General features: G+C 41.6%; 1 protein-coding gene across 3 annotated transcripts in view; it reads left to right on the top strand.

Annotated features, from left to right (window-relative positions):
* Positions 1–12,454, top strand: part of cfap221 (cilia and flagella associated protein 221) — a 263,805-nt gene that overhangs the window by 207,679 nt on the left and 43,672 nt on the right. For all 3 annotated transcript variants that reach the window (XR_015757537.1, XM_043693986.2, XM_043693987.2), the window contains 2 exons: positions 3,454–3,534; positions 6,366–6,473. Coding sequence is in view for 2 of the 3 variants with exons in the window: in XM_043693986.2 (XP_043549921.1) it covers positions 3,454–3,534; positions 6,366–6,473 (189 nt within the window). In the remaining variant the exon portion in view is untranslated. The remainder of the gene's footprint in view (positions 1–3,453; positions 3,535–6,365; positions 6,474–12,454) is intronic.

Below are 12,454 nucleotides of genomic sequence, written 5' to 3'. Positions count from 1 at the left end.
ATTCTGAAGAAAATCATCTCCAAACTCTGAGACCTAGGTGTCTGCTCCCCACACTGTAACACTGTTTTCTGCACTCGTTTATGATACCCTAATGTACCTGTTTAGTATGATCCATCTGTAAACATAAAATAACTCTTTCTGTACCTCGGTACACATGGGTAGTAATAAATAAATAAAATCAAAAATACCTCTGCTAGGGGTCCCACAAGTTCCCTAACTTCCCACAATCTCCTCAAGTATGTTTCATCAGGTCCTGGAAATGTATCTACCTTTACGCTTTTTAAGATCCCAATCACTTCTTCTGTAATGTAGATTCTTTCTCACAGTAAAAACTGATATAAAATATTTGTTTAGTATCCTAACTCCTGTAGTTCCATACATAAATGACCTCGTTGATCTTTAAGGGGCACTGTTGTCTCCCTAGTTGCTCTTTTGCTCTTAATGTACTTGCAGGAACTCTTTGAATTATCCTTAACCTTATCTGCCAGAGCTATCTCATATCCCCTTTTGCTCTTCTGATTTCCCTCTTAAGAATACCCCTACACCCCTTATACTCATCTTGAGATTCACTTGATCCCAGTTATCTATATCTAATTTATGACTGTTTCTTATTTTTGACCAGAACCTCAATAACATTATTCATCCAATATTCCCTACATTACCAACCTTACTCTTCAGTCTAACAGGAACATGATGCCTCTGAACTCTCATTATCTAACTTTTGAAAGCCTCCCACTTACCAGTCATCCCTTTACCTGCGAACAGTCTACTGTACTCCAATCAACACTTGAAAGTTCCTGTCTCATACCATGAAAATTTGTCTTACTCCAATTAAGAACATTAATTTTCATACAAGGCCTAACCTTTTCCATAACTGTTTTAAAACTAATAGAATTATGATCACTGGCCCCAAAGTGCTCCCCCACTAACACTTCTCCTGCCTTATTTCCGAAAAAAAGGTCAAATTTTCCTTCTTCTATAGTAGTTACATCTACATCTTGATAAAGAAGATTGTCTTGAACACACTTAACAAATTCCTTGTCATCCAAGCCCTTTCCACCTTGGGCACTCCCAGTCAATGTTTGGAAAGTTAAAATCCCCCACTGTTATACCTATTGTTTTTACGTATATCTGAGATCTCTAGACATATTTGTTCCTTAATTTCCCACTGATTATTGGAGGCCCTATAGTACAATCTCATCAAGGTGATCATCTTATTATTATTTCTGAGTTCCATCTATATAGCTTCATTGGATGATCCCTCAGAAATATCCTCTCTAAGTACAGGAATGTTTTCTTCAATCAAAAACACCATTCCACTCCTCTCTTGCCTCCCTTTCTATCCTTCTTATAACATCTAAAAACATTGAACTGCCAGTCTTGTCTCTCCCTCAGCCATGTTTCTGTAATAGACCAGGTCAAGAAGCAGGCGAATCGGTGTTTCAGACATAAGCCCTTCATCAGGCTTCCTGATGAAGAGCTTATGCCCAATACGTGATTTCTCCTGCTCCTCGGTTGCTGCCTGACCTGCTGTGCTTTTCCAGCACTACACTGTCGACTCTGATCTTCAGCATCTTCAGTCCTCACTTCCTCCATGTTTCTGTAATAGCCATGATATACCAGTCCCATATTCCTGTATCTGACCTGAGTTCACTTGCCTTACCAATAAGATACCTTCAATTGAAATAAATGCAGTTTAATTCATCAGAGTCACCTTGTTCTCTGATTTGTTCTTGTCTTCCTTTTCTCATTAGCTTGCTCTTTTTTAAATCAGAAGGATCCTCATTTGTCCTTCTTATTCTCACTCCTCCTTAGGATACCTTTGTCCCAACCAACCAGTTTCAACTCTCCTGAATAGCACTAGTAAATCTCCCTGCCAGGATATTGGTCCCCTTCCAGTCCAGGTGAAACCCATATTTTTTGAACAAGTCCTTTCTGCCCCAGAATAGATCTGGATGATCCAAACATTTGAATTCTTGTTCACTGCACAGTCTCCTTAGCCACTGATAACTTTGCCCCATCGTCTTATTCTTTTCTCACTAGCATGTAGCACTAGGAGTAAACTAGAGATTACTACCTTTGAGGTTCTGCTCTTTAACCTTCTATGTAACTTCCAATATTTAGCCTACAAAGGCTCAACCATTTCCCTCATTGTGTAATTCTAACCAATATGTACATCAATTTCTGGCTTCTCTATCTCCCCCTTGATAATATGCTACAAGCATTCTGAGGTATCCTTGACCCTGGCACCAGGGAGACAACATACCACACAAATTCACAATCACTGCTGCAGAATCTCCTGTCTGTGTACCTAACAGGAGAGGTTTCTCATAACAATTACTCTTTTGTATCTTGAAAAACCCCCTTAACATAAGATTCATTCTTGGTTTCCATGATTTGGTTCCCACTTCTATTTTCCTCGGACCGACATCCCGTTCAACAGTACCCAAAATGGTATTTCTGTTTTAGAACAAAATAGCCACAGGAGAGTCCTGAACTACCTTCCTACCTCTCCTGACACTCACCCATCTATCTGACTGAACCTGTGGTGTAAACAGCTCTCTAAAATCTACTAACCATTACACTCTCTGTCTCCTGTATGCTGCTCAGTGACTCTAACTGCCTCTCCAGTTAATCCAAACATCCTGACATGAGACAGATTCAAACATACCTGCTGCTGACATAGTTTCTAGGGACAGTCAACTGTTCCCTAATCTCCCACATCTGACAGGAGAAGTATACCACTCTGTTCACTGCCATAATCACTCCTTACAAATTTGCTCATCTTGACTTGTCTTAAAAGACCACACTTTTCTCAAATCCAGAATTTGTAGACTGATACAGCTGACACACTATGCTGCTGGAAGGACCTAAAAAAAATTACATTCTACATGAAACGGTCTAAAAGAGGAAGTTCTAAAAACTTGCTTTTCTACTCTTCATTTACTCAGAGTTTTTAATTTTAAGCATGCAAAATAGAAAAAAAAATTAAATCTTAAAAATCCAGCACTTAGCTGAAAATCCCAGCAACGAAAACAGCTTCCACTTCAAATCCTTCATCAGTCAACTCTCAAATCTCTGGAACTCAGTAAAGGGAATCGATAAAGGCTAATATTGAATATTTGACAAACAAGTTGAAATGACCAGTCTTCCGAGTTCAGTGTAAACAAATAAAAAACCTTTATCCATGGCCAATCTCTCCTTTGTCACAATATTTTTGTCTCTTTTTTTGGAGTAAAAAGGTTCCAAAACTAATTTTAAATGAAAAATGCTTCTGCTCTCAAAAAACCAGAGGAAAATCATAGGAAAAGCATTCAACTCAGAAGTAGGTGCAAGATCAAACTTCTGTTTTTTTTTAAACAATTAACTAAGTATAATAACAGTGTCAGGGCAACAAACTACCAAAATGCTTTGTCATGCTGATGAATGAACATATATGGTAATTTATTTTAGGCTGCTGATGCACTTGGTCCTGTGTCCGTCAGGCCTTCAGAAGTGGTGGTCGATCAAGTTGTACCATTCTTCAATCTAAAGGTTATATATTTTAAGTTGTAATTCTCAATTAGACACAGGGCTGGATTTTCAGTGAGGGAATGGGAAATTGAAATTGGAACTAATTACAAATCAAACACACTAACCACAATTTTCAATGTTTCAAGCAATTAAAGGCCAGTGTGCAAACTCTGTGTTCAATCAGGGTGATGGGTGATCTCCCAAAGCTGGAGGGCCAATGACCAATCTTCCAGTAGCCAATGATTGTCAAACCCAATGACAATGATTGGGCATGGAGGCTGCAATGGAGAAGTCCAGGGAAGTTTTTTTGTGTGTTTTAAAATGTTACAGCTGCCTGGCCACAATCCAGGGTCAATCGTGGTGGTACCAGTTATATTTTTTGGAAACCCTTTTGCCCTGAAAGCACCAAGTTAACATAATATGGCCTAATAAGCCCTGTTATTTTAAAACAAATTGCCCTTAATTGGTTATACTGCCTCTTGGCAGGAGGCAATCAATTTGATTTTGAACTGCACATATTGAAAACGTGTTTGGACCAGAATTGTGATCACACATTGGGAAGAGGACAGCAATCCAATTTTGGCACCCACCTGTCCCCATTCTGACACCAACCTGTTTGAAATTCCAATACATATCATGGAATCTCAGCAGAGTCTGAGTGATAAGGCAGAATCAGACAAGAAGTCCAGTGAGATCTGTCTTGATGTCAGTATCTTGCTGCATCTTTTGTGCATTTGCCAAGTGGTAGGTGAGTTTCTGCTGGGTAGTGAAGAGTTGCCATAAGAAGAATTATAGCTTTTCCAATGTCTTATTAATGCCACAACTTACCTCATTAATATTCAGCTTCCTATCTTACCAAAGATGCCAAAAGAGCTAGACATTGAGAATTCTTAATATGGGAAGTCAGAGCAGGTACCTAGCAACTGCTGAAAAGAGTCTCCATGTTGTATGCTGAGCATTAATACCTTAGGACATGATCCAGGTACAGCAGCTACACACCACAACCAATATGTGCCAGCCTCTAAGAACCTCATTGCACATTGCTAATCTTAGAATCATAGAATCATAAAATCCCACAATGTGGAAGCAGGAGATTTGGCCCATTGAGTCCACAGTAACCCTCCAAAGAGCATCCCACCCAGTCCCAACCCTCTAACCTATACTTCTGCATTTCCAACCTAGCCCACAAATCCCTGGTACTATGAGCAATTTGCCATGGCCAATCCACTTAATATGCACATCTTTGGTCTGTGGAAGGAAACCAGAGCACCCAAAGGAAACCCATGTAGTCAGGGAGAATGTGCAAACTCCACACAGACAGTCGTCTGAGGGTGGAATCAAACCCACATCCATGGTTCTGTGAGGCAACAGTGCTAACCACGAGCCAACTGCATTTCTTACAGTATGCCTCTGCACGTTAATGCTGCACCTTGGCATGCACTGATAAATATTATTGTAGCATTGCTACAAGGACACTGTGTGCTCAGGGAAACAAAACCAACTCTTGGATTGGACCAGGCTGCATCTCTGGGCTGTTCACTTGCTGTCATAGTGTTCACTTGCTCTGAGCCTATGTGGATGATCACCACACCCTCCCTTGTAATGACTCACTTTGCCTCCCAACCAGGCTCATAGTACAGCTATGTTGCTTTGCCATTCAGCATGACACCAAGCCAAGAAACTTGGTGCATTCATCTGCAGTCCTTAGTCAAATCAAGGGTGATAGCCTTTGGTCAGGGCTTCCTAGTTCAGTAAGTCAAAGCAGGCTTTGATATCAGTCCAGGAGCTTGGACACAGGAGTTCAACCCCTTGGGATGGTCAGTGTCAGGATCCTCTCAACTTAAGGGGTGTCGAGCCAAATGTCAGAAGCCCCCTTGACTCTTTTGTCCAATTGTGATCTGTTTTTTCCTTAAGGGAAATGAAAAGGAGTGTTAGTTTTGTTTCAGGTGTGGAGAAGCCCCAAGCATCACAGGGGGCATGCAGGTTCAGTAGTATTGGGGATTTGATGGGTGACAACAAGTGAGGGCACTAGTTGCAGGTAATAATGAGAGTGGTAGGCCATATGCCTTGTGTGGCACAATATCAGAGATAGAGTTTGTGAGGTATTCAAGACAAGATGGTGGCATTAACACTGGCAAAGTACAGAAGTCATTGACATTCTTCCTACATGGCTGGTCTTTGGCTGAGACTGCGTTGACCTGGGAGGCAATCTCAGATCAGAATGTCATGGTGTTGTGCAATGATCTTGACTGCTAGTTGTTGGAGAAGAGAATGCCCTGTGTCTGCACCATCCCACCCAGCAGGACTTCTAGGTTCCTGGTCACAAATTTGGGTGCCCATTTCCCCAATCTGCCATGTGTGGGACAAATAAAGAAACATGCAGTTCCAGATGGCCAGTTTTCCTCCAGATGCATTGCAGCCTTTTAAAGATGGCATAGATAGAAATGGTACAGGTCTTTCAAATGGATATCCAACGAGTAGCGATTTGTTCTGGGAATGACAAGTGGTAAAATGGGAATAGAATTGGACATGAGGGATGGCATAAGGACTGGTTAGGTACTTAATGAGGTGCATTTGGTAAGATATGGCAAGAAATCTAACTCGGCCTCATAATGAGAATCCCTCCAAATTCCTCACACTAAGTCAAAAAAACTTAAGATTCAACCGGTAATATCTGAATTTAAGTTTAAAAATTATCCAAAGTAATATTACTGTAAAAGACAATATGTAAAACAAAAATACTTGAAACTATCCATTTTGTCTTTTTGTTTTCTTCTGTTAAAATGATCTTTAATTATTTTAAGCCGTTCTTAATGTGTTATTTTGTGTTATGTAATTTGTATAAACTTTAGGTATATCAACGTTATAAACAAATGGAATATGAACCATACTCTACACAATATGTTTCATCCAGTTATCTTCCATTAACATTGTCGAGACCCCTGAGATCGGGAGCAGAGGTAATTAGCCTTATCCAAATAAGTATACAATCTTCAAATATAAATATAAACATTATCATTTATTTTTCAGAAACAAAAACTGAAATTGCTGGACGAATTCAGCAGTTGTAACAGCTCTGTGGAGAGAAAGCAGAGTTAACATTTCAGGTCCAGCAACCCTTCTTTGGAAAGTTCTTTGGTTACTTTTGTTTAGTTTGATTTTCAGAAAAAGGATTTAGGATCTACATTTAGGACAAAGTCAGAAGTCATGTGGCACCAGGATAAAGTCCAACAGGTTTATTTAAAATCACAAGCTTTCGGAGCACTGTACCTTTGTTAGGTAAAGGATTGGACTATCACCTGGTGTTGTCTGACTTCTGACTTCGTCCACCCATCCCAACGCCAGCATCTCCACAGCATGGCTACATTTAGAAGACAAAACTAGCCACAGAATATCTTATGCTAAATTGGAATTGTTGATCTTACATTCTGTTGTTCTTTTGACTTTATTCAATACTTCTTAATTAGTGTTTTTCTCCATCCAGTTTATTCCTTGTATCCTGGAGTATTACTGAACAAAAAACACATTTTGTTGAAGCTTTTTGCCTTGTACTCATGAGGAAGATTGTGAGGAAATATAAAACCAACGGGAAAACAACTGGTCTATTGTATGGGAGGCAAGTGCTCATCGCTTGTCAAATGGACTATGATTGATAGAGAAAGTGAGGACTGCAGATGCTGGAGATCAGAGTCAATTCCTGATGAAGGGTCTGTGCCCAAAACGTTGATTCTCCTGTTCCTTGGATGCTGCCTGACTGGCTGTGCTTTTCTAGTAATGCACTCTTCAACTCTGATTGATAGAGGCATTGCCATGGAGAATTAACAGTTAATTATGGCTAATCATTAAGTGCCAAGCTTTGTTTATATTTTAAACATGCAGGTTGGCTCAGATTTGTCAAAGCTTTGACCTGAGAAATGAACCACAAAATGACTGTCACCTATTTTGTTGAATTGTAACAGGCACAATATGCTTACATGTTCTTTCCATCTGCATTGAAACAGAGGCTGTGTATTTGTATATGTAGCTTCTAGTACATGCAAGTGTGCCTCGCTGCAAGCCCGAAATTGGTTGGCAGCATAATTCTTTGCAGACTTTATGATTGGTTAGCAGATGTCCAATTGTGAAATCATATTTAGTATTGGACGCAATGTTTGAATTTTAAAATAGCAAGCTGGTTGGATAGTCAGTGTATTGCTTGTTGTGAACAGCTAAAGTAGATATTGTTTGATACAATCCAGTTCTTTTAAGGAACAATATACCTAGCATCATACTGCCACTGAAATTCATATACCTCATTACTCATTTGTCTGATAGGCAGAATGTCTTTTTGATTTGATCGCAGCATCCTGTTAGTTGTAACCTGCATTCTTATTGCCACTGCTATTATAGCAATATGAAGCAGTGAGCTGCACTTGTTACTCAAATTTTTGAGACATCTCATTCTTCTCGCATAATATGAGATAAACTGGGCACTTTCCAAAACCAAACGTTCAGACCTTCAGCCTGATCATGAGTTTGCATTATATATTGTGAGAAATTCTCTGAACAATGTAGCCATTATTCTGCAGGATGGCTTTGATGCACCATATTACAGTGTCAACCTTCCGCCTGTATATGAGGTTGCCAAGAAGTCATTCCTATGGTGTGTTGAATTGTGCTCATTTGATTGCTCTATTTCAAAGGTGAATCTGAATGCAGAATGGAGCCCATTAAGAAATGCAAAAAAATTCTTATATGCAACTCGGGTTTAAATATGGCAAACACATTACCAACATAGCAGAACTATGCAACTAGTGGAAGGTTAGATGTCATTCCATCAAAGACATGTGTTTCATGGTATCCAACTTTGATGTTCATGAGAGCTGTGCCTACTGGACCCACGATAAGACCATTTATTTGATAATTAATTAGATCCATAAGACCATAAGACATAGGAGCAGAATTTGGCTATTCGGCCCACCAAGTCAGCTCCACCATTCGATCATGGCTGATACATTTCTCAACCCCATTCTCCTGCTTTCTTCCTATAACCCTTGATCCTCTTAGCAGTCAAGAACCTATCTATCTCTGTCTTAAATATATTCAGTGACTTGGCCTCCACAGCCCTCTATAGTAATGGGATACGTAGATTAACTACCCTTTGGCTTAAGAAATTCCTCCTTGCCCTAGTTCTAAAGGTCATCCCCTGACTCTGAGTCTCTGCTCTCAAGTCCTGGTCTCTCCTACTAGTGGAAACATGTTCAGGCCTCTCAGTATTCTGTAAACATCAATCAGATCTCCCCTCATTGTTCTAAACTCCATCGTGCAGATTCATGGAGGCAGAGGCAGAGGCAGTTTTGGGCCCAGTATGAGACCTGGCAGCATCGGCAGTGGCTGTATTGGTGAGGTCAACACCCAATCAGCCAATTGCATATTTGGTGTTTGCATGTGCAGGAAAGTCTCTTCTGGATGTGGAAGGATCCTTTGGGGCCTTGGATGGAGGTGAGGGGGGGCAGGTCTGGGCACAGGTTTTACACTTCTTGCGACGGCAAGGGAAGGTGCTGGGAGTAGAGGATAGGTTATTGGGGGGGCATGGACCTAATGAGAGAATGACGGGGGAAATGGTCTCTGTGGAATTCAGATGGGGTGAGGAGGGAAATATATCTCTGGTGGTGCAGTCTGATTGTAGGTGTTGGAAATGGTGGAGGATAATGTGCTGTATCCGGAGATTAGTGGGGTGGGAGGTGAGGACTAGGGGTATTCTATCCTTGTTACAATTGGAGAGGTGCAGGAAGTGGAAGAGGCATGCTGCAGGTGTTGTTGACCACGTGGGAGGAAAAATGGTGCTCCTTGAAATAGGAGGTAATCTGGGATGTTCTGGAGTAGAATTGCTCCTCCTGAGAGCAGAAACAGTGGAGGCAGAGGAATTGGGAGTAAGGGATAGTGTTTTTACAGGAGGGGGTGTGAGAGGAGGTGTAGTGCAGGTGGGAGTTAGTGGGTTTGAAGTAGATGTCCGTATTGAGTCGGTCACTGGAGATGGAGATGGAGATGGAGAGGTGAAAATGTGTTGCTGGAAAAGCACAGCAGGTCAGGCAGCATCCAAGGAGCAGGAGAATCAACGTTTCGGGCAAGAGCCCTTCTTCAGGACTCCAGCATCTGCAGTCCTCACTTTCTCCTGGAGATGGTGAGGTCCAGGAAGGGGAGAGAGGTGTCCGAGATGGTCCAGGTGAAGTTAAGGTCAGGGTGGGAGGTAATGAACTGTTCAACCTTCTCGTGGGAGCATGAGCTGGCCCCAATACAGTCATCAATGTAGCAGAGGAAAAGGTGAGGGATAGTGCCAGTGTAATTGTTCTCCATTCCTCTCGATTTCTCCTCTTCATTGGGGAGACAGGATGCCAACTCATGGAACATTTCAGGGAAATCTCTGGGACACACACACCAAACAACCCCACTGCCTTATGGCCAACCACTTTAATTCCCCCTCCCACTATGCCACGGACATGAAAGCTCTGGGCCCCCTCCACTACCAAATCCTAGCCAACCAACAACTGGAGGAAAAACGCGTCAGTTTCTGCCTTGGGACCCTATAACCACATGGCATCAATGTCAACCACCAGTTTCCTTATCTCCCACCCCACTTTATCCCAGATCCAACCTTCCAACTCAGCATCACCTTCTTGAACTGTCCTACATATTCATCTTCCTTCTCACCTATCCGCTTCATCCTCCCTCTGACTATCACCATCATGCTCCACGTGCATCTACCTATCACCTTCCCAACTACCTCCCCCCAGCCCCACCCATGCCCGCCCCCCCATATTTATCTCTCAGGCCCCTCCACCTCCGCCCCTAACGTTCCTGACAAAGGGCTTTTGCGCAAAACATCAAATCTTTTGCTACTCGGATGCAGCCTGACTTGCTGAGCATTTCCAGCAACACACTTTTCAACTCTGATCTCTAGCATCTATAGTCACTTTCTCTCTGACCAGGAGACCCAGGTTCAAGTCTTACCTGCTCAAGAGATGTGCAATAACATCTCTGGACAGATTGATTAGAAAATACATAATCCCTTTCTACCCTTCCCTCACTTCCGTTGATTGGCATTGCCCATAACAGGCTTTGTATATAAATAGGAGAAAGTGAGGACTGCAGATGCTGGAGATTAGAGTCGAGAGTGTGGTGCTGGAAAAGCACAGCAGGTCAGGCAGCATCAGAGGAGCAGGAGAATCTATGTTTTAGGTAAAAGCCCTTTAGTTCCTTTTGAAGGGCTTTTGCCCAAAATGTCAATGCTCTTGCTCCTCAGATGCTGCCTGACCTGCTGTGTTTTTCCAGCACCACACTTTCAACTTTGCATGTAAATATAAAGTTGGCTGCCTGGGTGTTTTACTGGTGGAGATTGAAAACAAAAAAACAAAAAAGGTCACTGTTATTTGGTGATGGGAAAGCCATTTGGTTGTGTGTGATATTACATCTGGATATATTTTAGAAATGCAGATGACCAAGGTCTTTTGTGGTGCAGGAGTAATGTCTCACCTCGGAGCCAGGAGGCCCAGGTTCTCGGATTACCAGCCCATCTGTTTATTTTGCAGCACTGTGGAGTCAGTGGACCATGTTTACATTGGTTGTGAGTGAACACAACCCTGTTTAGGTATTTGAAAATTCTTTTGTTGTGCTTTTAGTGGTGCTTAAGCCTTATATTCCTGATCTTTATAAATCTGGTCCAGGCGGGTGTGGGAAAATCAGAGGACCTCTTTGTGGGTCTGCTCCTGGGCCTGGCCATTTTGTCCAGGCAGCAAAAAGATTTAAGGATGTTGCCAGGGTTGGAGAGTTTGAGCTAAAATGAGAGGTTGAATAGGTTGGGGCTATTTCCCTGGAGTATTAGAGGCTGAGGGGTGACCTTAAAGAAGTTTATAAAATCATGAAGGGCATGGATAGGGTGAATAATCAAGGTTCTTTTCCCTTGGGTACAGAGTCCAAAACTAGACGGCTTAGCTTTGAGGTGAGAGAGGAAAAATTTAAAAAGGACCTCGAGGGTAACTTTTTCACGCAGAGGGAGGTGTGTGTTTGGAATGAACTGTCAGAGGAAGTGTTGGAGGTATATGAATAGGAAGGGTTTAGAAGGATATGGGCCAAATGCTGGTGAATGAGACTAGATTAATTTAGGATATCTGGTTGACATGGACAAGTTGGACTGGAAGGTTTGTTTCCATCCTATACATTTCCATGACTCTGTAACTCTATATCTTCTGTCGTCTGCAGTTACATTCATGCTTTGAACCTTGGAGAAGGATCACATGGTGTCCATCTATGCTATCAATGCCTTGAGAGAGAGGTGGGCACCTTAGGGGTACAGTGCTTTATTTGCTTTTCCAACTCCATTTGCCCCTTCCTACCCCTCACTTTTGATAGTTTGCATTACATTGTAACAGGCTTTTCATGTAAATATCTAATTGGCTACACTGATGAGTTACTGATGGTTAGTAGTTAAAAACAAAAAAACGTCATGGTGAGTTGGTGATGGGAAAAAAAGGTTCACTAGTGGACAATAATACATCTGGATATATGTTTTAAAAAAATGGTTCCAAGTGCCCTTCTGACTTCACTTTGATTTAGCCTCTTCACATTCTCCTTACCACTCATTCATCTTTGAGGCTTGCATTGCCTGCAACAGGTTTTGCTTGTAAATTAGAAGGGAAAATAATGTCATCTGTGATTTGTGATGGGATAAAAAAAAATTCAATTGTGTGTGCTAACACTTCTGCTTATAGGAAAAAAGCAGATGTCTCTGTCCTGGAGTGGGGCTATTTATGGCACAGGTAGTGGCTCTTCTTTGGTATTCAAAAATGATGTTCTTCTTCAGTTGGAAATCCTGAGTTATTACAAAAGCACTAATAATACTGTGAATTTGTTCAATCTCATTTTGCATTAAGACTTGTTCAATCGAAGGATCATGTCCCTCTTT

Source organism: Chiloscyllium plagiosum, unplaced genomic scaffold (genome assembly GCF_037043375.1).
Source record: "Chiloscyllium plagiosum isolate Xiang-an unplaced genomic scaffold, Cpla_swu_hap1 HiC_scaffold_7, whole genome shotgun sequence".
Lineage (NCBI taxonomy): Eukaryota > Metazoa > Chordata > Chondrichthyes > Orectolobiformes > Hemiscylliidae > Chiloscyllium > Chiloscyllium plagiosum.
Note: the sequence above shows the minus strand (reverse complement) of the source record. Positions and strands in the feature narration are given on the sequence as shown.